The 24,796-nt window shown below is 44.4% G+C and overlaps 1 protein-coding gene across 1 annotated transcript in view; it reads right to left on the reverse strand.

The window, feature by feature from the left end:
- PITPNM3 (PITPNM family member 3) overlaps window positions 1-24,796 on the reverse strand; it is a 724,998-nt gene that overhangs the window by 401,272 nt on the left and 298,930 nt on the right. The window contains exon 3 of the mRNA XM_030185997.1: window positions 19,091-19,198. Within this exon, the coding sequence (XP_030041857.1) occupies window positions 19,091-19,198 (108 nt within the window). The remainder of the gene's footprint in view (window positions 1-19,090; window positions 19,199-24,796) is intronic.

Consider the following 24,796-nt stretch of genomic DNA (forward strand, 5'->3'; position numbering starts at 1 on the left):
CCGCGGGAGGTGGTGGAGATGAAAACGGTAATGAATTCAAAAATGCGTGGGATAAACAAAGGAACCCTGTTCAGAAGGAATGGATCCTCAGAAGCTTAGCGGAGATTGGGTGCCAGAGCCAGTGGTTGGGAGGTGGGGCTAGGGCTGGGCAGACTTCTACCGTCTGTACCTTGAAAATGGCAGATACAAATCAAAAATCAGGTATACACATAAAGTAGCACATATGAGTTTATCTTGTTGGGCAGACTGGATGGGCAATACAGGTCTTTCTCTGTAGTCATCTACTATGTAACTGCATTTATGCACCAGCAGTTACAACACTGGTGCATAAATACTAGGCATGCTGATGGCAGCTTAGGCTTCTTTTTTCTAATAGCATATTAGCACATAGAGTAGGCCAGTGGTGGGCAACCTGTGACCCCCCCCCCCCCCAAGACTATGGAAAGTAAGTTTTGGCAAACACTACAGCCAGGGCCGGTAAAAGGATATTAGGGGTCAGAGGCAAAAGTTCAGTTTTGTGCCCTTCTCCAATTAACTTTAGACCCCTACATCCCCCCCCAACAAGATTTTGAAAATTAAACAATCATCATCTCAACATTGTCCCGGCCGGCCATAACAATCTTATAAAAATGCACAATTGAACACCATACTTTTAAATACTAAAATGCACAACCCATTCATACGGGTAAGTAGAATATTTATTTATTAGGCTTTATTAACTAAGGACCAAGTATTCAAAATGATTTAAATAGCCAGGAAAGGCTCCTGACAATTTAAATTGTCAGTCCAGGGCTAACCGGGCATTTAAGTACTTGGAGCATTTAACCAGATAGTGCCGCTGAAAATGCCTGGTTAGCGCTTGTCAAAACTGGCTATTTTGCGAGTGTTCCTGGGGCACAGTCAACTCAGCACTTAAGTGGTTAAGATAACTGCTCTTCATAGCCCTAAGTGCCTATATGCAATTAAATAAGACATTGAAAGCATTTTTGTAAGTTTTATATTTTGATTGTTTTAATATTTTTTTTATCTTTTAAATATTTTTTTATTATTGTTTGTTTTATTTTTAGATTGTTATTCCTCACTTCACTTGTTGGCTCTTATACTGTTACCGCCTAGAGCATCTTGGTGTGGCCAGTGCAGTCTATAAATTAAGAACTAGATTAGATTAGAAAAATTTCCTCTTTTAAAAAGGAGTGTATTTTTCCTCCCCTCTTTCTCTTCATTATCCTTTTTAAATGATATGTACAGTGCATGCTTCTGACTTGTGCAGTACAGAAATGATATGACAGTAAAAATGAAACACAGGTATCCTACGCCAAAGGTGATAAACATCAGAAAGCAAATTGTTATTACACGAGTCAACCACCTTAATTAAATTAAACAGTGATGAAAATTAAATGTGAAAGAGTGAGAAAAGGCTGTGTTTTGTTGTAATCTTTTAAAGTCTGATGAGTTTCTTTTAGTGGCTTTTGAAGTTAAATATCCTCCGATTTTTCTTTTTGGTTATCTGACACCCACCTACTGCCATGCAAATTTCTGTCTCTCCTTAAATATCAAACCAACCTCTTGCATAATTGTCTATTATGGTATCATTTGTATTTCTCTTATATGATTGTTCCAGTGGCATACCAAGGGGGGGGGGGGTGGTGGGGGCAGTCCGCCCCGGGTGCCAGTGGGTGGGGGGTGCTCCGCTCCCGCCGCCTCCTTTAAACAAAAATCGGCGAAGCAGCGTCGCAGGCAGCGCCTCGCCTGCCCTGCTTGTGAAAAAAATCAAATCTCCTTCTCCTCGTCTTGGCGTTGACTCGGGCCTTCCAATCAATCACTATGCCCCGCCCTCCTCTAAGGTAAATTCCGTGAGGGCGGGCGGGACATAGTGATTGATTGGAAGGCCCGAGTCGACGTCAAGACGAGGAGAAGGAGATTTGATTTTTACAAGCAGGGCAGACGAGGCGCTGCCTGCGATGCTGCTTCGCCGATTCAGACAGTAAGAACGGGACTGAGGTGGGGAAGGAGAGGTGGGGAAGGAGAGGGGCGAAAGGGACTCGGGTGGGGGTGTTCAGAGGGGAAAAGGGGAGGGGAGAAGGGGACTGGGGTGGAGGTGTTCAGAGGGGAAAAGGGGAGGGGAGAAGGACTGGGGTGGGGGTCTCAGACAGGGGAGGGGAGAAGGGGACTGGGGTGGGGGTCTCAGATGGGAGACGGGGAGGGGAGAAGGGGACTGGGGTCTCGGGTGGGGGATCTCAGATGGGAGAAGGAAGGGGAGGGGAGAAGGGGACTGGAGTGGGGATCTCAGACGGGAGAAGGAAGGGGAGGGGAGAAGGGGACTGGGGTGGGGGTGTTCAGAGGGGAAAAGGGGAGGGGAGAAGGGGACTGGAGTGGGGATCTCAGACGGGAGAAGGAAGGGGAGGGGAGAAGGGGACTGGGGTGGGGGTGTTCAGAGGGGAAAAGGGGAGGGGAGAAGGGGACTGGAGTGGGGATCTCAGACGGGAGAAGGAAGGGGAGGGGAGAAGGGGACTGGAGTGGGGATCTCAGACGGGAGAAGGAAGGGGAGGGGAGAAGGGGACTGGGGTGGGGGTGTTCAGAGGGGAAAAGGGGAGGGGAGAAGGGGACTGGAGTGGGGATCTCAGACGGGAGAAGGAAGGGGAGGGGAGAAGGGGACTGGGGTGGGGGTGTTGAGAGGGGAAAAGGGGAGGGGGAGAAGGGGACTGGAGTGGGGATCTCAGACGGGAGAAGGAAGGGGAGGGGAGAAGGGGGACTGGGGTGGGGGTGTTCAGAGGGGAAAAGGGGAGGGGAAAAGGGGAGGGGAGAAGGGGACTGGGGTGGGGGTCTCAGACTGGAGAAGGGGAGGGGAGAAGGGGACTGGGGTGGGGGTCTCAGACAGGAGAAGGGGACTGGGGTGGGGGTGTTCAGAGGGGAAAAGAGGGGTGGGGTCACAGACAGGAGAAGGGGAGGGGAGAAGGGGACTGGAACTGGGGGCTGAAAAAAGGGGCAGTTAGAGAGGGGACAGATCCTAGATGGAAGGGGGAGCGATAGGGAGGGCAGACCCTGGATGGATGGGAGGGCAAATGGTGGATTGAAGGGGCAGAGAGAAAGGGCAGACAGTAGCGTGGATGGAAGGGAAAGGGCAGACAGTGAATGGAAGGGGCAGAGATAGAGGGCAGATGTGGATGGAAGAAGCAGGGTGAGAGGGCAGACATTGGATGGAGGGGACAGCAGAGAGGGCTGACACTGGATGGCAGAGAACGAAGACAGATGCTGGATGGAAGGAAGATGGTGAAAAGAAGATGAGGAAAGCAGAAACCAGAGACAACAAACTGTAAATAAAATATATATTTTTGTTTTTTGCTTTAGGCTAAAGTAGTATTGTAGCTGTGTTAATAAATGTTTATAATAGAACATGTAAACAAGGTAATCTTTTTATTGGACTAATTTTAATACATTTTGACTAACTTTCGGAGAACAACACCCCCTTCCTCAGGTCAGGATAGGATACTGTAACAGCACTATACTGTATTGACCCGAGGACGGAGGTTTTGGCCTCTGAAAGCTAAATGTATTAGTCCAATAAAATGGTATTTTATTTTCTATATTTGTTTTATTTCTGTTTGTTAATTTGTACAGTGGTGATTGGTATTAGTTTTTTTTCAAATTTACATCTGCTGTCTTTATATTTTGCACAGTACTAGGGGACATTTTCTGTTTCTGTGGTGTTAATTTTTGTCTAAATAGAAAGTTTATGATTACTTATTCTATAGTGGATTAGGGTGTATCTATTTGTGAAAAAGACATGGCTTTCGGTTGGCATTGACTGTGCAGGATCGACGATCTGTACTAATCTGTCTGTTTTCGTTTTACAATAGGTGAATTGATGTTCTAGTGCTCACTGTAGTGTTTAAGATGCTTTCCTTTTCCTTGTGTGACTCGTAGAAATGACTGCTTATGGTATGGTAGAATTGCTCTATAGGTCCTGAGTGTTTTGTATTCTCGGCATGCCTAGTACTGGATTTTTTTTTTTTTTTTGGGGGGGGGGGGGGTGTTAAAAAATGACCGGCCCCGGGTGTCAACTACCCTAGGTACGCCACTGGATTGTTCTATAGTGCTGTAAATGCATAAATAGCACTGCTAATATATATAACACCATAACAAGAATTTAAATGTGGCAAATAACTGGGCTGCAGCTTAATTCATCAATAAACTTCTCAACATGGATACATAACATTTACACTTCAAAGATAACATATGTAAATAACACCCTAATACAATAATGTCCTTCACAACTTGAAGCTAGACGGTGAGAACTAGCTGCGTCACCTCAAATTTAGAAACCAACCCCAATCCCCATCCCTTGATGTCAGCGGTGTTGCAGAACCTCCAACTACTCACGGTGGTGCCAAACACAAGCACAAATTGTACATTCAGACTTTACACAAAACTTTAATCCTAATTCATTTGCATTAAATCACCGCAAAATTCCGCAAACCGAGCTGCGATCAAGCCACCCAACCACCCACTATATCTACAAATACCACAAACCATACCACACCAAGGACAGGACAAAACTAAAACCCTTCACACACTTTCCTCCCCTAACTACAACCCTCCACCAAATACCCACCGTTCACCACAACACTACCATAAGCAAAAATCACCTCAGACAAACCCCTCCCCCACAACCTCACACTCCTACACCTAATCACCCACAGCTTCCCATCTTTATCTCTCCTCACATTCCTATCCAATCCTGAGCAGCCTAACAACCGTTGCACAGCTCCACTCGGCTGGCATTAGAAGCCCACCACTTAGAACTATGGACTCCCTTAAGTTTTATGTTCAACTGTCCTTTCTGTACATCACTGAGTGAATCTCTTCATAAAGGCTGTTAATAAAATCCCAATACATATATACAGGAAAGCAAACCAGGCCAGTGGATTGCGGTAAGCAAGGTATGCATGGCAGGGGGTGCCAATATTCGAGGGGCAACAGAAACTGCCATGCTTACCCTGCGCTACACTCCCAAGAAGACCTACCTTGATCCTTAAAGGCCACCCTGGTTGTTTAGTGGCCTCTGTGGCTGCTGGGGCAGGAAAGAATCCCACTCTTTCCTGCCCTCTGCTGCTCCTGCTCTTCCATCTCTGCTTTGCTCTTCTGTGCCGCAGGCGCCACCGCTGTATTTTCAAAATGGCTTCCGAGGCTTCCGACAGCAGTCTCGTTGGGAAGCCTTTATGCTGTCCTAATTTTATGCACTCACTTAGCCAGTTAGACTGAATATCACCTCTAACCATCCTGGCTCTGCCCAAGCTCTGCCCCCAGACTACCCCTAACTTAGCCAATTAGGGAATGGCCGGTTAGCAGTTATTCAGTGGCACCAGTGTTGCCAGATGGAAAAAATTGTTCACGCCCAAAACCAGCCCCAAACCACACAAAGTCAATTTGCATATGAATGACATCATTAATAATTAATGAGTTAATTTGTATATGAATGACAAATATGAGTCCATTTGCATACAAATGACCTCATTAAGCCTGCCTCCACTGGCCGCAGCCACGGGAAAACTGAGCCAACCCGCAGCCAATGGCCGTGGGAAAAAACCGCGATGGGCGAAAAAACCGCCGGCGGGGCAAGAAAAAGCCACCCAAAATTCCGCAACCTGCATGTGGCGTGAAAAAGCCGCAGCGGGTCGCAGAAAGAAGCCCAATTGGGTGGGAAACCCGCAGCCCTGGCAAAACAGAGCGGCACTACCAGTTAAGTGCTGCTGAATATCGGCTGCCAGCCAGCCTTCTCCTGTCCAGTTAAACTCTTTTAAATATTAACTGCTGAATATCCAGATAAAACAGTGAACACTGGAGCTGCCCACATACAGCAATATTCAGGCCTCTATCCAAACAATAATCCAGATAATGTTAGGACAGATTTTTACTGCAGTTTAGTAACTACCAGTCTAAACTGGTTTTTAATTTGAATATACAGGGGCTCATTTTCAAAGCTCCATAGGTCTAGGTACTTTGAATTTGTGACCTCTGTTTCTTTGGATGACTCTTTTCAGTCTGTCAGTGTTTCTGATGGGGATTTTGTCTCAGGGTGTGCAGCTGGTGTCATTTTCTGTGTTGTTTACAGGAATGTTTGTTTTGTTCTGCTGTTTTCTGGTATTCTTTCATTACGGGAGCATTGTCTTTCAAAAGAATTATAGATACAAAAAAAAAAACCCCTACAAAATGTTGTTTTATTTTTCCAGTCGCTTTCATTGGGAATGCCATAGACATTTTCTCTGTCATTGTAAATGAATGCACATCCCTAAATCCAGGCTCCTTTTACAAAGCAGGCTTCTATGAATTCAGCGCTCGCTAATTGGTAGCGCCACTTTTGTAAAAGGAGCCCTCTGTCTTCCAAGAACATAATAGTCCATCTAGCTCAGTATCCTATTTCCAACAGTGGCCAATCCATGACAAGTACCTGAGAGAATCCCAAATAGTAGCAACATTCCATGCTACCAATCCCAGGGCAAGCAGTGGCTTCCCCACATCTATCTCAATAGCAGACTATGCACTTTTCCTCCAGGAACTTGTCCACACCTTTTTTTTAAAGCCAGATACATTAACTGCTGCCACCACATCCTCTGATAATGAGTTTCAGAGCTTAACTATTTGTTGTGTGAAAAAATATTTCCTCCTGTTTTAAAAGTGTTGTTTCATCAGAGAAATAGTATGTCTGGAAAAACAGAGGGCTCCTGAGGCTGAAAAGCAAATATTTTGTAGCATATGATTTAGTTTTAAATTGTCCAGTCCCATAAAAACAAAGTTCTTTTCTTAGCATTCTATGAATTACGTGGAGGGGCATAATCGAACGAAAACGTCTATCTCCGAGAACGGGTCCGTGAAGGGGCGGACCGAACCGTATTTTAAAAAAAAATAGACATCCATGTTTTATTCGACAATTTGTGAGCTGGGCGTTTTTGTTTTTCAGCGATAATGGAAAATGAAAGCGCCCAGCTCAAAAACGAATAAATCCAAGGCATTTGTTCGTGGGAGGGGCCAGGATTCGTAGTGCACTGGTCCCCCTCACATGCCAGGACACCAACCGGGCACCCTAGGGGGCACTTTTACAAAAACAAAAAAAAAAGGTAAAAGAGCTCCCAGGTGCATAGCACCCTTCCCTTGTGTGTTGAGCCCCCCAAATCCCCCTCAAAACCCACTGCCCACAAGTCTACACCATTACTATAGCCCTAAGGGGTGAAGGGGGGCACCTACATGTGGGTACAGTGGGTTTGGGGGGGGTTGGACGACTAATAAGCATTAAGCAGCACAATTGTAACAGGTAGGGGGGATGGGCCTGGGTCCACCTGCCTGAAGTCCACTGCACCCCCTAACAACTGCTCCAGGGACCTGCATATTGTTGCCAGGGAGGTGGGTATGACATCTGAGGGTGAAAATAAAAAGTTGTGAAACATCATTTTTTGTGGTGGGAGGGGGTTAGTGACCACTGGGGGAGTCAGGGGAGGTCATCCCCGATTCCCTCTGGTGGTAATCTGGTCATTTAGGGCACTTTTTGGGGCCTTATTCGTGAAAAAACAGGGTCCAGGAAAAGTGCCCTAAATTCTAGCTACAAACGCATACTTTTTTTCAATTATCGGCGAAAGGCGCCCATCTCTGTTCGGGTGATAACCACGCCCCAGTCCCGCCTTCATCATGCCTCCGACATGCCCCCGTCAACTTTGTACGCTTCCGCGATGGAGTGCAGTTGAAAACGTCCAAGTTCGGCTTTCGATTATAGCGCGTTATTCGTTTTTGGGAGATAAACGCCTATCTCCCGATTTAGGTCGCAATATAGGCGTTTTTGTCTTTCGATTATAAGCTTGATAGCCTGCCAGCTCTTGAAAAAAAATATTAAGGATAATTTCCTGTCTGGCATATGTGGGTCTCCATGTCACACTGTATATAAGACACTATCCACATCTGCAGAATTTGTGAAGACAGCAGAAGGAAAACCTTTAGAAACTGTATGGTCTCCTGCGGCATGCAGTGATATGGTATAAAGTGCCTGGAGGCATTCCCCAAGGGTTGAAACCTATCAGGAACACTTGTAACTTCCCATCTTTATTACAACAGACAAAAATGGCAAATTCTCTTAAGTGTTTGCTTCACACTGAATAAGTGATAAGCCCAAGGGAACACAGACTTGACAGTCTCGGTAAGCACCACATATCTCAACCATGGTAGGGAAAAACTTTCAACACCACTCAGTTTCTAGTACAGGGATCAAGGCTTATCATTGACATAATGGCAGCTTTGCACACTGTTCAGATGAAAAGACTATACCCAGAGGTAGGTGGTCTTCAAAAAAGGGAATTTAATACATCCACATTTTTTTTTCAGATATTGTTCCTAACAAGCAGGCAAGATATCCACAGTTTTACGCAAACAGCAAGACACATCACAAATCAGGATTCAGATTTTACTGACATGTTCTTGCAAGTGTCATATCAAATGTATGGACCATTCATCTGTGTTTCTTTCACCAGACCCTCTTATTTTAAGAAAAAAGTCAGAGGTGGTAAGTATTTTCTGCACCTCTAGTTTATTAGAAATGTGAATATACATCTTTTTTTCCTAAGGGAAGTATAGCTTAGCCTTTTTGTATTCAAATTGCCACTATCTAACTTTACTGTTAAAAGCTGGCATAGGTAGATTTTGAAATAGGGATTAATTTTACCATCCATCTCCCTCCTGATATGCAAGCTTAGGCCCCCTTTTACCAAGCTGCGGCAAAAGGGAGCCAACATTGGCGTCAGCCTGTGTTTTTTTTTTTTACACACACGCCGAGACCCCTTTTACCAAAGCTCGTAAAAGGGCCGGTCTCGCTTTCCTTCAGGAAATGGCTGGGGCAGCAAGTAAGCACTTGCTGCGTGGCCATTTCGGGGGGGGGGGGGGGGGGAGGGGAGCTCTTACTGCTACCCATTGAGGTGGCGGTAAGGGCTGCCGCACTAACCCAGCGGTAACTGGGCAGCATGCAGCACTGCCCAATTACTGCCAGGTAGTATCCGGTGCTGCCGGGTAGTATGCGGTACTTGCTAAATAGCAAGTGGTATGCCAGCGTTGGGCTTCCCGCCGCTTAATAAATCAACCCTTAATTATGGACCACATCCCTTGCTTTTTTAAACCTAAGCTGCTGCACTGGATCCGCGACTGGTTGTTTCAAACACTAGATGACCATTTGAAAGACTTCCGCATAAGCTACGTATTTATTCTTTTGGACTACCAGCTATTAAGAATTTTTGTTTGCAGGGAGGGAGAAGGGGGATTGTATTTTTCTAAATATAAAAGGGAAGATTGCTACACGGTTAAAGACTTTTTGAACTTTAAACAAGTCTCATTTCTGTGAAGCTAAGAATATACTTTTTCCCCCCCTCTTATCATATTATACCAACAGGTGATAAATAATATTTTGTTCATTTTGCAACTTTGAATTATTTCTGTGGGCTACTTATATATTCTTTATAGTGTTTGGAGTCTATAGTGTCTGAAAGTTTGTGCTTGGTTTTTTTTTCCCCTCTTAACAATGACTAAACATTTGTATTCTCATGTATATTATCTTGCCTGTTTTTAATAAATGAATTTCAATTTTGCCTTTTAAAATTTACTTTTTAAACAGGACATACAAAGTAAAACAGCCTCATAGCCTTTTGCATACTTCATTGCTTGACTTTGGCTTATTGCAGAGATATCTGGCTAGGTCTTTGCCTCTCTGTACATTACAAGCTTCATTCTGGTACTCCAATTGCCTCTCTCAGTGCATTCCAAGCCTCATTCTGAAGTCACCAGAGATTTTGATAACACTCCTGTGGGAATCCCATGGCAACTTTTTCCACCTCCATGGGAATCCCGTAGAACTTCTTCCATACCTACGGGAATCCCACAGGTTCTGCGGGATTCCTGCAATACCCATTCCTGTGCAGATTTCTATTTTAACCCCCTCTTCCTCACCTCCTGACTAGACTAGCTATTGTACTAACAGTTTTTGACCAGAGGAACTACTACTACTAATCATTTCTACAGCGCTACTAGACTTACGCAACACTGTACACTGGACATGAAGAGACAGTCCCTTCTCAACAGAGCTTACAATCTAATTAGTACAAACAGGACAAATAAGGGATAAGGACAAAGAGTAACAACATTCCATGCAGAATCCCAAAGAGTAACAACATTCCTTGCAGAATCCCAAAGAGTAGCAATATTCTGTGCGGAATCTCAAAGAGTAGCAAGATTCCAGAATCCCAAAGTCTACTACTACTACTTTTCATTTCTATAGCGCTACTAGACGTACGCAGCGCCGTATGCTTCAACATGAAGAGACAGTCCATGCTTGAAAGAGCTTATAATTTAACTAGGACAGATAAACAGGACAAATAAGGGATAAGGAATTACTAAGGAAGACCCTAGGTGTCTGCAAATGAAGGTTCATAGTGCCACAGCTCAATAGAAGCTGACTGTAGTTGAGCTAGAAGTCCAATTGGGCTGAATGAAACTACTGAGCCATAAACAGTGGTACATAGTAGCAAAGGTTTAGGGGAAGAAGGTGGTTTGCAGGCTTTTAACTGCACTTTCAGTGCAAAACGTGTGTCGATTTCAGAAAATCGCTTGAATCATGAAAGATGCCAAGCACCCGGGGAGGTCACTAGATCTCAGCTATAACAATTGTATTCAATGCAACAAAGTGATCCCAATGTCTCCCCTCCCCCATGCTGATGTAATGAAGGACAGAGATGAACTAAACAATCAAGAGAATAAATTCACCCATATACAATTCAAAGTCCACAATCTAGCAGGGAATCTAGAGACAATAAGCATGAAAATGTATTCTAACATCAGGAAATGAAGTGAAAGGTGCATGATTTATTTATTTCGGTTTTGCTCACACCTTTTTCAGTAGTAGCTCAAGGTGAGTTACATTCAGATACTCTGGATATGTCTCTCTCCCAGGAGGGCTCACAATCTAAGTTTGTACCTGAGGCAATGGAGGGTTAAGTGACTTACCCAAGATCACAAGGAGCAGCAGTGGGATTTGAACCAGCCACCTCTGGATTGCAAGACTGGTGCTCTAACCACTAGGCCACTCCTCCACTCCATGATGAAAATAAGAAAACTGAAGAAAAAATATACACATCGTTGTCTAATGCTAATGGGCGAACTTCACTACAGAAACTCCCATGCTGTACAAATATTCACATTTGATTCAGTTCGGCCTACTACTACTTATAAAATCTATAGCGCTATTAGACGTACGCAGTGCTGTACACTTGACAATGAATAGAGAGTCCATAAGCCATTATTTAGATGGGCTTGGGAAAATCTTCTGCTTATTTCTAGGATACTGTCAATATTCAAATGGCGGTAATCTACCGATACAAACTAAATACATACAAAACCCACAAATGGTAGAATTCTAAACAAACAGTGCCAATAGTTGTTAATTTGTTATGGGGAAGTCTCATACAGTCACTAAGGCAACTATCTTATCACCAATTAGGTGAGCCTTTGTTCCGTGACAGTTATAATCATCGACAGCCCCCAACCAAAGCACTGAAGGTTAGGGGATGTCGATGATTATAACTGTCACGGAACAAAGGCTCACCTAATTGGTGATAAGATAGTTGCCTTAGTGACTGTATGAGACTTCCCCATAACAAATTAACAACTATTGGCACTGTTAGGTTAGAATTCTACCATTTGTGGGTTTTGTATGTATTTCTAGGATAAGCAGCATAAAATCTGTCTTACTGTTTTTGTGATATTGCTAGGTACTTAAGTACATAAGAACGTAAGTATTGCCACACTGGGACAGACCAAAGGTCCATCAAGCCCAGCATCCTCTTTCTAGCAGTGGCCAATCCAGGTCACAAATACTTGGCAAGATCCCAAAAAAGTTCAATACATTTTATGCTGGTTATCCCAGAAATAAGCAGTGGATTTTCCCTAAGTCTAATAATAGTCTATGGACTTTTCCTTTAGGAAGCCATCCAAATCTTTCTTAAATCCCGCTAACTGCCTTTACCACATTCTCTGGCAATGAATTCCAGAGTTTAATTACACATTGAGTGAAGAAAAACTCTCTCTGGTTCGTTTTTAATTTACTACATTGTAGCTTCATCGCATGCCTCCTAGTCCTAGTATTTTTGGAAAGCGTAAACAATTTATGTCTACCCATTCCACTCCACTCATTATTTTATAGACCTCTACCATATCTCCCCTCAGCCATCTTTTCTCCAAGCTGAAGAGCCCTAGCCGCTTTAGCCTTTCCTCATAGGAAAGTCATCTCATTCCCTTTATCATTTTCGTCGCCCATCTCTGTACCTTTTTTTTTTCATTATTTATTTCCAAAACTTTGCATACTGCTCAAACTGAACAGCAGAGCAGAGCTGTGTACAGGCTAAAATAAAGAGAGAAAAGAACCTCATTAAAGCATAGGAAAGCATCCCAATCAAACTAAGGGTTAAGAAAAGGAGCTCCATTTCAACACAGGAAAGGATAATCACACAAAAATCAACTAAGAGAAAGGTGAATGTGGGCAGGGAAGGATCAAATAAGGGTAGGATAACAAAGGATTGTGTGGCTGGCGCTTATCAGACAATCTCACTGAAGGCCTGTTGAAAGAGCCAAGTTTTTCATTTGGCTTTAAGAGGCAGATGCACTAAAGCTTAATGAGCCTTTAATGACCCTCCAACCAGGAAAATTTGATCCGTTGCATGCAAAGGGCTTTTACCGAGGAAGCTAGCAGCTAACGAAAACGGAATGGAAATGAGCAATTAGTGTAAAAACCCCATTGAAACAAGATGCACTAACCTTTTCCGATTGCCTTTACGCAGGAAAAAGGCAGGAAATCTAACGAGAGGTCTGGATCTCTTGTTAGGACAGCTCTGTGCCAGGAAAAATCGTAAAGTGAAACTTTGAGCCAATCCCAGCGCATTAGCAGAGCTAAAAGCGCTGTGATTGGTCCAAAGGACGTCAGAAAACACATCAAATAAAAAGTAATCTCAGGTTTTGAAGACATAATAATTACCCCCTACCCCCTAGAATCTGCAAACTACGGTCAATTGGCTGAAATTTTTAAAATTAGACATGGAGGAACTGGTATTGGAAGGTAGCAGCCAGTTTACTTTTTGCAGGTTACTCCTATAGTACTAAACTAACAAATTACCTATCCACGTCTGACTGGGTATATACAGGGCCAGATGCAAAGCAGAAGAACACGAAGGGAGGGGGACCGGGGCTGCTAGAATTTTGCTTTTTCATGGGGGGGGGGGGGAAGCAGCAGTAAGTGGGGAGCAGCGGGGGGGGGGGGGGGCAAGGCTGTCCATACAGGACGCTCCGGACGAGCACCCTTGCCCCCTCCTGATCCTTTGTTTTTGTATTTTGCTGACCTGGTAGCCATGTGTATGTGTTGTGGCTTTTTTTTTTGTTTGTTTTGACGTTTGCAGCATGCGCAGAGCAGCCAGCAAAACGCTTGGCTGCTCTGCGCATGATTTAGGGGCCGATTACCGATGTGTATTGTGATTCTTTGATACATTGTACGTTTCAATACCGATCTGAGCATGTGTGACTTTTTTTTTTTGGTGCGTTCTTTGTTTTTTTTTAAATCGTTAGGGACTTTAACGATTTAGATTTTTTTACGTTTGGTTGCTGCATCTGCCTCATAGTGAGAGCAACTTTTAAAAATGTAGGCACCAAGTGTGGTAATGTGAGCAAGAGTGGAACTAGAGCCCAGGCAAATAGTACCCACACAGCAGATTCATACATAGTAACTGATGACAAATAAAGACCTGAACGGTCCATCCAGTCTGCCCAACAAGATAAATACCATGTAAAATGAGTTTATTTATTTAGAACCGGCCACCTCTGGATTGCAAGACCAGTGCTCTAACCACTAGGCCACTCCTCCACTGATATTTTATGTATACCAGAGTTAGATTTGTCCCTGCCTTTCTCAGGGCACAGACCGCAAAAATCTGCTCAGCACTATTCCTGTACTAAAAGTTCTGAAGCTAACTTCGAAGCCCCTTAAAATTTACACTCCAGCCCATCCATATCTATTCAGCCACAATCAGGGTGCAGACCGAAGAAGTCCGCCCAGCATTGGTTTTACTCTCCAATTACTGGCAAATAAATCCCGTGCAGCCCCAACAAGAGGTACAGACCTGCCGTTAGATTTTCCACGGTTAGGCAATCGAAAAATGGTAGTGCATCACATTACAATACGATTTCTACACATTATAATACTAACTAGTAAAAAAGGCCCGTTTCTGACACAAATGAAACGGGCGCTAGCAAGGTTTTCCTCGGATTGTGTATGTTTGAGAGTGTATGTGAGAGTGACTGTGTGTGAGAGAGAGTGAATATGCGAGTGTGTTTGTGAGAGAGACAGTGTGTGTGTGAGAATGAGAGTGTGTGCGTGAGAATGAGAGTGTGTGCAAGTGCGTATGTGTGAGACAGTGTGAGAAAGAGTGTGTTTCACACAGATACAGTGTGTGCGAGAGAGAGAGTGTGTGTGAGACACAGACTCTGTGAGACTGAGTGTATGAGACCAAGAGAGTGTGTGAGTGACTGTGTGACACATAGAGAGTGAATGTGATACAGTGTGAGACAGAGTGTGTGAGAGTGAGAGAGAGAAAGAAATTGACTGTGAGAGAGTGTGTGTGTGTGACAGAGATAACTCTCCCCCCCTCTCTGGTGTCAGGCCCCCCTCCCTCTCTCCCTTTCTCTTGTTTCAGCCCCCCCTTCTCTCTCTCTGGTGTCTGAGTGTTACTGTGCAGGACACTGAGCTCTGGCTGTGCTTCAATGAACTGACCAATCCTATTTAATAGAATGCACCTCCAACATTCTGAAGCCGAGAAACCTCATGTGGTTGGTCACTTCTGCTTGTGACGAACCCGGAAGTACGTGATGTCAATTCAGGAGATGTGGGTTTCACCACCATGCCTTTAGAACGTTGGGAATTGTGGAGGCTTCATAGAATGTTGGAGGTGCGTTTTATATAGAGAGATTTGCTCATTTGCATTCCGTTTTCGTTAGCTGCTACCATGATTGGACAATGCCCTTTTGTGCATGTCCTGGTTTACTACTTGCATGTTAAACTGACTAGAACCAGTTTAAAACCCACGTTAATGGCTCGTTAAGTTTAGTGCATCTGGCCCTGTATATACCCAGTCAGACGTGGATAGGTAATTTGTTAGTTTAGTACTATAGGAGTAACCTGCAAAAAGTAAACTGGCTGCTACCTTCCAATACCAGTTCCTCCATGTCTAATTCTAAAAATTTCAGCCAATTGACCGTAGTTTGCAGATTCTAGGGGGTAGGGGGTAATTATTATGTCTTCATAACCTGAGATTACAGCTGTGAACTTGAGGAAACAAACAAGCTGTTAACTAGGACTGCAGTGCCCAGCTGCAGAAACACAGCTGGAACATGCAGTCTAACCCTCTAAACTGAGCAGCAGTTCTCTACCTTCAGTCCTGCCAGGGGAGGGGGGGCCACCGTTTCACTGTCACATTTTCAATAGTGAGGGACAGGTAAGCTCTGCAGGACTCCAGGGCAGGGCCACCGAGAGACTGGGCCGGGCCTGGGGCAAGGCGCTCCCGCCCCCCCCCCCCCCCCCCCGAGGTCGTCGTCGTCGTCGCTGCCACCCTCCATCCACCACTGGGCCGGGCCCCCCTGAATTCAAATCATAGTGCCTCACCTCGACCCTCGCCCTCACGCAAGTTACATCAGACGAGGGGGGACACAGGGAGGGAAGGCCCGAAGGGAGGCGATCTGCAGAGTGCCGCTGCTGCGCTTCTTTCACACGGAGCGAGGTTGAGGTGAGGCGCTATGATTTGAATTCAGGGGGGGCCCAGCCCGGTGGTGGACGGAGGGGACTGTGGTGCGGGGCCCCTCCTTGGAGGCCCGGGCCCAGGGAATTTTGTCCCCCCTGCCCCCCCTCTCAGCGGCCCTGCTCCAGGGAACTCCACTCTCCCTAGCAAAACAAAATTTAAAAAAAAAAAAAAAAGAGACAGATCCAGAATATTAACACATCATCCCCCCTTCCCCCTCCACACACTATCTCTCTGGCTTCAGTGCAGTTGGAGTACTCCCACTCAGCTTAGCGTGAACAGTGCTTCTAACCTATTTTAAAGTAATCATTATCTCCTCTTGGACTTAAAGAGCTGTTCTCTCCTCTGTCTAGATGTTTCTGCAATTCTGTTTTCATTCACATGCGTATCCTTGGTGTGCACAGGAAACCAGAGAAAAACTGTGTGCATTTTTTCTAGCAATTTGTTGATTACCCAAATCAAGTACGGCATTTGTGATTATTTAGCCATTAAAGGAAGAGGCCACAACAGCAGAACTTTAAAAAAAAAAAAAAAAAAAAAAAGATTTTAATTCAAAGACAACAGATGGAGCTAGATTCAGTATAAAGGGTACCCAAATTTCAGCGCTGGGAAAAATCGGCACACAAAGGTCAATCTGGGATGAGCTCCCTTTATGGAGCAGCCTATAGTGACGATTCCCATGTTTAAAATAAGGTGCTAGGATTCACGCCTGCTGAAACCAAGTCTAAATCATGGTGCTCAAGTTGGGTGGACATCCTCCCAAGTCCAGGCCCAATCAGATGAAAAGACAGTGACATCACTAGGAAATCCTAGTTCCCCCCCCCCCCACTTCCCCAAGTATGATTGGCCAAGGTAGTGTACCATCAGCCTCTCACCTATCCAGAGTCCTCTGAGGTGGTCCCTGCTCCTGCCTTCTCTGAATTTAGCAACAGACTAGTGCTACGCTGATCGAAGCGAGGAGGACTCGGAGAAAGTGGTACTTATGCACTGAAGTTGTCACATGTGCACATGATGTTCAGCCTGACCAAGGTGCCCATAACCCCTCCATTAGTGCCTCCTGGTACTAAGCTCTGTCTGCCTGGGCTGATGTAGGGTTACCATATGTCTGGATTTACCCGGACATGTCCTCTTTTTGAGGGCATGTACGGGCAACCAGGCGGGTTTTGCCAATCTGCCCGTTTGTCTGGATTTCTGGACAAACAGGCAGGCTGGTGGGCAGACGGCCTGCCCGCCCGTCCGTTTGTCCAGAAATCCGGACAAACGGGCAGATTGCTAGCCTCCCCTCCCCTTACTTACTAGTGCCCTGGTGGTCTAGTGACCTCTTCCGCCTTCGGGGCAGGAAAGAGCCCCCTCTTTCCTGCCCGGAGTGCTGCCCTGCATGCATCCTTCCTGTTGGTGATCCTCAGCGCCGATTCAAAATGGCCACCGAGAGTTGACGTGACCTCACGAGACTTCAACTCTCGGCAGCCATTTTGAATCAGCGCCGAGGATCACCAACAGGAAGGATGCATGCAGGGCAGCGCTCCGGGCAGGAAAAGGGGGCTCTTTCCTGCCCCGAAGAGGTCACTAGACCACCAGGGCAGTAGTAAGGTAAGGGGAGGGGGTGATGGGGAGAGGGGGCGAAGGTGTATGTGACAGGGGGGAGGGGAAAATATGATAGGGGGCGGGGCATGTGTCCTCCTTTTGGGGGGACAAAATATGGTACCCCTAGGCCAATGAGGCTCACACTGCCTAACATACACATGGGCCGGCAGCATCAGAGGTCACTTGACTACTGACATGTGCGTTTAGAGATCTCCAAGTACTGCTGAGTGAATTTTCCAGAGACTTCCATGTGCAACCAGGAGGTAAATAGTGCTGCTTGCCCGCTGTCTGTGACGGTAGCATTAGTCACTGCTACTAATTATTAGTCAGCTAGTTCTCAGTCTCACAGCCCTCACTGTGTTGGCTCTGCACTCTGCAGCAATAAACAGGTCAGGTGTATTATTTTTTGCTACAGCAAGCAAAGCAATCAGACCACCACCGAGCCAAGAGAGAGCCAACTGGACATTTGCAGATACCATTCCCTGGCTTCTCTGACCTCTTTAGATTGCAGAGGAGATGGGGGGGGGGGGGGGGGGGAGGGAGGGGAAGCAGTGGACACCGGTGGCTTGTTCTCTCACATAGGGTTTCCCTTTCCCATTTCCAGTTCCACCCTTTCTTGCTGGTTTCTCACAGGGAAGCCTATCATGCAGGTGATTAAAAGACGAAACATTTACAAATGTAAAATTAATCTACATTTAAAAATGCTATGCATATAGCTATTACAAATTTTATAGCAGCAGTCATGTGAAAATGTAAAACACAAAACCCTTCCCTCCTCCAACTTCTCACAAATAAATTTAACAAGCTTGTTAAAAAGGTATTCATTTAAATTTGTAATTTGATTTATTAAGTTTCTGTTCCATTGTACCCAGAGATCTAGACAAATTACAAAGTTGATAGGTGTATAATCACAATACAGTATTGCTTGCAATAAAAAAAAGTAGCTTTAAGAGCTGTACTTTTTTTTTTTTTTACTTTTACTTGAGTTATTTGTTTTGGATAAGATTTCCTACTTTTACTTCACTACTTTTGAAGCCAGTACTTTTACTTTTTACTTGAGTACTTTTAAAAATTAACAACCCTATCTCTGGTAAAATACTTCGCAAATAAAATGAAGAAACATGATAGAAAGTTAAATAAACTAGTGATAAATATGTGAAACTAATCCAAAAAGCAACAGGAAATCAATGCAATCTAATATGGTGTGGGGAAATACACTCGCATTTAGGAAGCCCCAAATAAATCACAATGCAATAATCCAGCCCTGTAAAAACCATAGATTGCAAAACTGTTCTAAATGTCTGACATAGCCAACAACTGTTTCAACTTAACCCTTTAGTGTCCAATATTCCCATAATCCAATATTCCCATAATAAGCCATATGGGAACAGATTGATGGGAACATTGGACACTAAAGGGTTAAACATGTGTAACTAAAAACTTCTATTTCAAATCACTGCTTGAAGTTGTGGTCCTTAGCATTAACAGTAATGCAAAATCTATGATCTATAGTATTTATATGACTGTATTGTATTAACAGTAGCAAATGCACAGATATTTCCAGAGTGTACATCTTTAGCTGTTGCAACCAGTTAAATGCAACACACTTATTATTTAACAAAAACACGGAGTCATAAATGTGAAGTTACCTTGACTTCCTTCCAACTTTCCGATAGTTTCAATCTGCTCCACCAGGTCATTGGAGTTCCACTGGCTCATCCCTAGAAGAATGGCGCTTTTTCCTTCCACAACTTCCTCTGCAACAAGAAAACAGGGAACTCAATGTGCAAACTCCAACATGAGTTTTGTTAGTGTGTTTTTCTCTGTAAATTTTAAGCTAAGACAATATTATTGGCAGACTTTCGTTGCATATGAATGTATAACAAATTGTCACGTTACATTATGGTCTCTTACAAAGGTTCTCTTTGAAATTATATGGGTTATAGTTAATTAATTTATATTCTGCTTAAACCTAAGCAGGTAACATATTATGCGTACGCAATGATAAAAACAAGACTTTAGGGGGGGGGGGGAGTTATCAAGCTGCATTAGGGCTTTAAGTCATGTTATTTGGCCCTTAATGTGACTTAAAAGGCCCCAATACAAGCTGACTTAATTTTCCACAGCAATATTTAAGTCAATGCAGGTTACCTAGTAATGAGATGCAAATCTCATGCAAATACCCTAATGTGACTTGCAGTGATACAGCCAAGTTGTGGTAGGGGAAAATTCACTGTAAAATAACCCTCAGCTTTTTGCTGCTGCAGCAGTTATTTCACTATCTGGGAGCATCAGGCCACAAAGCCACAGCCTGATGTCCCTGGGCTGGCAGAGCAGGGTGCCCCAGCTCAAATGCTCTCCCCTGGCTCAACCCCCCCCCCCCAAAAAAAAAAGTTCAAATCCCCCTCCCTCCACCTCCCACTTCCAAGATAGCCCTCGTGGCCTCACCCCATCAATATCTATGGTCCGGGGTGGGGGTCTTCGGGCATTGCACACAGAAAAACATTTCATTTAGACTGGCTAAAACCCATCTAAATGAAACATTGTAGGCCCAGTTTGCTTTGAGCATTGGGCCCTGAGTAAGAATCGGTACTGGGTAGTATCTTAGTCAGCTAAGAGTAGTTCCAGAGAAGTGCTGTCTGCATTCCAGCTTCATTGCTAAGACAGCCTTCCAATAAGAACATAGACTGAAGACACAGTAGAGCAGAAGCATCCTGTCTACACAACCTTGTCCAGGAGCCAGCTGTGAAACATCAATTTGGAGTCCGAGAGAGAAAGCGACGAGACCTGCCTGCCATGCTGGAAAAGCAACGGAGTTTTCCAAGTGCATCCAAGGAGATGAGACACAGTGTCCTACTTCCTATGGTCTAGTGGGTAAGATAGAGAGCATTGCTAAGCTCCAAGCATCAGTAAAAACCTTTGGCATGTGGTTCCTTAGGTTTTTACTGTTTATCTGTTAGTTTTCTATCAGGAATAAGTATTAGTTGCACTGCTACAGAGATGGCAAGTCTCATCCTAGAGTGCGTCACACTCACTCACACACTTTGAGCCCTATCTCTCACTCGTCAGAACTTCAGTACCAGAACACTGATCTTTAATCACTTATGACAGGCAAACCTCAGAGAAAGAAACCAAGTGGTCCAACCAGTAGTAAGAAATCCGAGCACAACTTCCTGCCTACTGCTTCACCCTGCCCTGTCCCTTTCCCTTTTAATGCAGGTACACGTCATTTGAAACCGATGTACATACTTTTAACTACTGGGTAGAAGACAATTTTCAGCTCAAAAAAATTACCCATGGGCTCCAAAGAAAAGCCAATATCATTTAATGCTGCTGTGGTAATGTGCTCAAGGGTGTAGCTTGAATGGGAAGGGAAATGGGACTTGATATAGCGCCTTTCTGAGGTTTTTTGCAACTGCATTCAAAGTGGTTTACATATATTCAGGTACTTATTTTGTACCGGGGCAATGGAGTGTTAAGTGACTTGTCCAGAGTCACAAGGAGCTGGAGTGGGAATGGAACTCAGTTCCCCAGGATCAAAGTCCACTGCATGAACCACTAGGCTACTCCTCCACTAGCAACATTCCATGTAGAAGCCTGCCCTTGCAGATCAGCAATGCGGCCGCGCAGGCTTCTGTTTCTGTGAGTCTGTGCAGGATATCAGACTCACAGAAACAGAAGCCTGCGTGGCTGCATTGCTGATCTGCAAGGAATGTTGCTAGTGGAATAGCAACATTCCATCTAGAATCTCAAATAGTAGCAACATTCCATGCAGAATCTCAAATAGGGAAAGGGAAATGGGTCTTGATATACCGCCTTTCTGAGGTTTTTGCAAATACAGTACAAAGACAAAAAAAAAGCCACAGACAGAATCCCCCTTATAGTGACATACAACCCACAGCTGGAAAAATTAAAGAAAAATCATAAGAGATCTGCAGCCTCTACTCCAGGAAGATGAATTACTGAAAGAGATATTCCCATGCCCACCAGTGCTGGCTTTCCGACAGCCACCCAACTTAAAACACAAGCTAATTAGAAGTAAGCTCCCAACACAGACTCAAAAAGAAAAGAATGGCACACATCCTTGCAATATATCCAGCTGCAAACTATGCCAAAATATCTCACAGGACCCCACAATCATTCACAAAGGAAAAATATTCAACATAAAGGAATCTTTCACGTGCTCATCTTCCAATGTGTTATATATCATTCAGTGTAAAAAGTGCGACAAAGGCTGCTACATTGGAGAAACAAGTCAGATGTTAAAGAAGAGATTTAATTTACATAGACATCATATGAAAAATGCCAGTACAAACAAAGATGTCACACCTGTGGGACAACACTTTACAAAACCAGAACACTGTACCAGTGATTTCATGGTAAGGATCCTGAAGGGGAACTTTAAAACAATACAGAAACGTAAGACCTTTGAAGTCAAAATGATTAAATATTTTGACACCCACCAGACAGGACTTAAAGATCTGGGTTTTCTAGCCCATTACAAAGCATAAAATTGTAGGCTCAGGCAGACTTTGTCATGTGACACAGAGGCATACACCCTCACAAGTGTTACCCCTACAGAATTCTTTTGCTCCATTAGAGCTCTGTGAGGTTCCTAAAAATAGAACTGAGCCAGAAGAAACAGCAAAAGCAATTAAGGTGGAACAAAAAGATATGGAGGGACCCAAAGACAAAAAACACACCAAAATATCAAATGTTGAAACACATACCAGGAAATGTAAATGGAAAGTGATGACCACAGATGCTCGCAGTCTAGGCAACAAAGTTCATGACCTTCAAGCCCTGATGTTGGAGGCAGACTTGGACGTTGTTGCAATCACAGAGACATGGCTCAATGGTTCCCATGAATGGGATGCAAACATACCAGGCTATAATCTATTTAGGAAGGATAGAGAGGGTCGTAAAGGTGGAGGAGTAGCTCTATATGTGAGAAATGATATCACAGCAACCGAAATGACAGGGACCTGGGGTAAGGAAGAAGCGATATGGATCACCTTAAAAAGAGATGATAGAACCTCTGTCCACGTGGGTGTTGTCTACAGACCTCCAACACAATTGGAAGAATTAGATAAAGACCTGATCGTAGATATTCAAAAGTTGGGAAAGAAGAGAGAGGTGCTGTTGCTGGGAGATTTCAATCTGCCGGATGTAGATTGGAAGGTTCCGTCTGCGGAATCGGAAAGAAGTAGAGAGATTGTGGATGCTTTCCAAAGTGCTCTGCTCAGACAAATGGTCATGGAACCCACGAGGGAAGGAGCGACACTGGATCTGGTGCTCACAAATGCAGATAGCGTGTCAAATGTCTGAGTGGGTGCCCACCTGGGCGGCAGTGACCATCAAACGGTTTGGTTTGATATGACGGCTGAAGAGGAGGGTGGCCACTCAAAACTCAAAGTCCTGGATTTCAAGCATGCTGACTTTAGTAAAATGGGGAAATACCTAAGGAAGGAGCAGATGGGCTGGGAGGACGTACGAGAAGTGGAAGGACAGTGGTCCAGACTGAAAGAAGCTATAAATAGGGCCACAAACCTTCATGTAAGGAAAGTAAATAAAAGCAAGAGAAAAAGGAAACCGCTATGGTTCTCCAAGCAAGTGGCTGAGAAAATAAAGGCTAAAGAGTTGGCGTTCCAGAAATACAGAAAAACTCAAGACAAGGAACACGGGGAGGAATACCGGAGGAAACTGAAAGAAGCAAAGAGAGAGGTACATCTGGCGAAAGCACAAGCGGAAGAACAAATGGCTAGAAAGGTAAGGAGGGGTGACAAAAATTTCTTCAGGTATATTAGTGAAAGGAGAATGACTAAAAAGGGAATTGTGAGACTAAAAGATACTGCAAACCACTATGTAGATAATGATGAAGAAAAGGCAAATTTGCTAAATAGATACTTTTGTTCTGTTTTTACTGAAGAAAATCCGGGAGAAGGACCACGATGGACTGGCAAAAGTTCATTTGAGAATGGAGTGGATATAGCACCGTTCACGGAAGAGAGTGTGTATCAACAACTAGAAAAACTAAAGGTGGACAAAGCCATGGGACCAGATGGGATCCCCCCCAGGATATTGAGGGAGCTCAGAGAGGCTCTGGCGGGTCCTCTTAAAGATTTGTTTAATAAATCCTTAGAAATGGGAGAGGTTCCGAGGGATTGGAGAACGGCGGAGGTGGTCCCTCTTCACAAAAGTGGTGATAGGGAAGAAGCTGGAAACTACAGGCCGGTAAGCCTCACTTCGATTATTGGAAAAGTAATGGAAGCGATGCTGAAGGAAAGGATAGTGAATTTCCTGGAAGAAAATGAGTTGCAAGATCCGAGACAACATGGTTTTACCAAAGGGAAATCGTGCCAAACGAATCTCATTGAATTCTTTGATTGGGTGACCGAGAATTGAACTGTGGACGTGCTATAGACGTAATCTACTTAGATTTCAGCAAGGCTTTTGACACGGTTCCCCACAGGAGGCTCTTAAATAAACTGGATGGGCTGAAGATAGGACCCGAAGTGGTGAACTGGATTAGGAACTGGTTGACGGACAGGTGCCAGAGGGTGGTGGTGAATGGAGTTCGCTCGGAGGAGGGAAAGGTGAGTAGCAGAGTGCCTCAGGGATCGGCCGATTCTGTTCAATATATTTGTGAGTGACATTGCCGAAGGGTTAGAAGGTAAAGTTTGCCTATTTGCGGATTATACTAAGATTTGTAACACAGTGGACACCCCAGAGGGAGTGGAAAACATGAAAAAGGATCTGAAAAAGCTAGAAGAATGGTCTAAGGTTTGGCAATTAAAATTCAATGCGAAGAAATGCAAAGTGATGCACTTAGGGAGTAGAAATCCAAGAGAGGCATATGTGTTAGGCAGTGAGAGTCTGCTAGGTATGGATGGGGAGAGGGATCTTGGGGTGATAGTATCTGAGGATCTGAAGGCAATGAAACAGTGTGACAAGGCGGTGGCCGTAGCTAGAAGGTTACTAGGCTGTATAGAGAGAGGTGTGACCAGCAGAAGAAAAGAGGTGTTGATGCCCCTATACAAGTCGTTGGTGAGGCCCCACCTGGAGTATTGTGTTCAGTTTTGGAGGCTCTATCTTGCTAAGGATGTAAAAAGAATTGAAGCGGTGCAAAGAAAAGCTACGAGGATGGTATGGGATTTGTGTTACAAGACGTATGAGGAGAGACTTGCAGACCTGAACATGTATACCCTGGAGGAAAGGAAGAACAGGGGTGATATGATACAGACGTTCAAATATTTGAAAGGTATTAATCCACAAACAAACCTTTTCCGGAGATGGGAAGGTGGTAGAACGAGAGGGCATGAAATGAGATTGAAGGGGGGCAGACTCAAGAAGAA

The sequence above is a fragment of the Microcaecilia unicolor genome, chromosome 13 (genome assembly GCF_901765095.1).
Source record: "Microcaecilia unicolor chromosome 13, aMicUni1.1, whole genome shotgun sequence".
Lineage (NCBI taxonomy): Eukaryota > Metazoa > Chordata > Amphibia > Gymnophiona > Siphonopidae > Microcaecilia > Microcaecilia unicolor.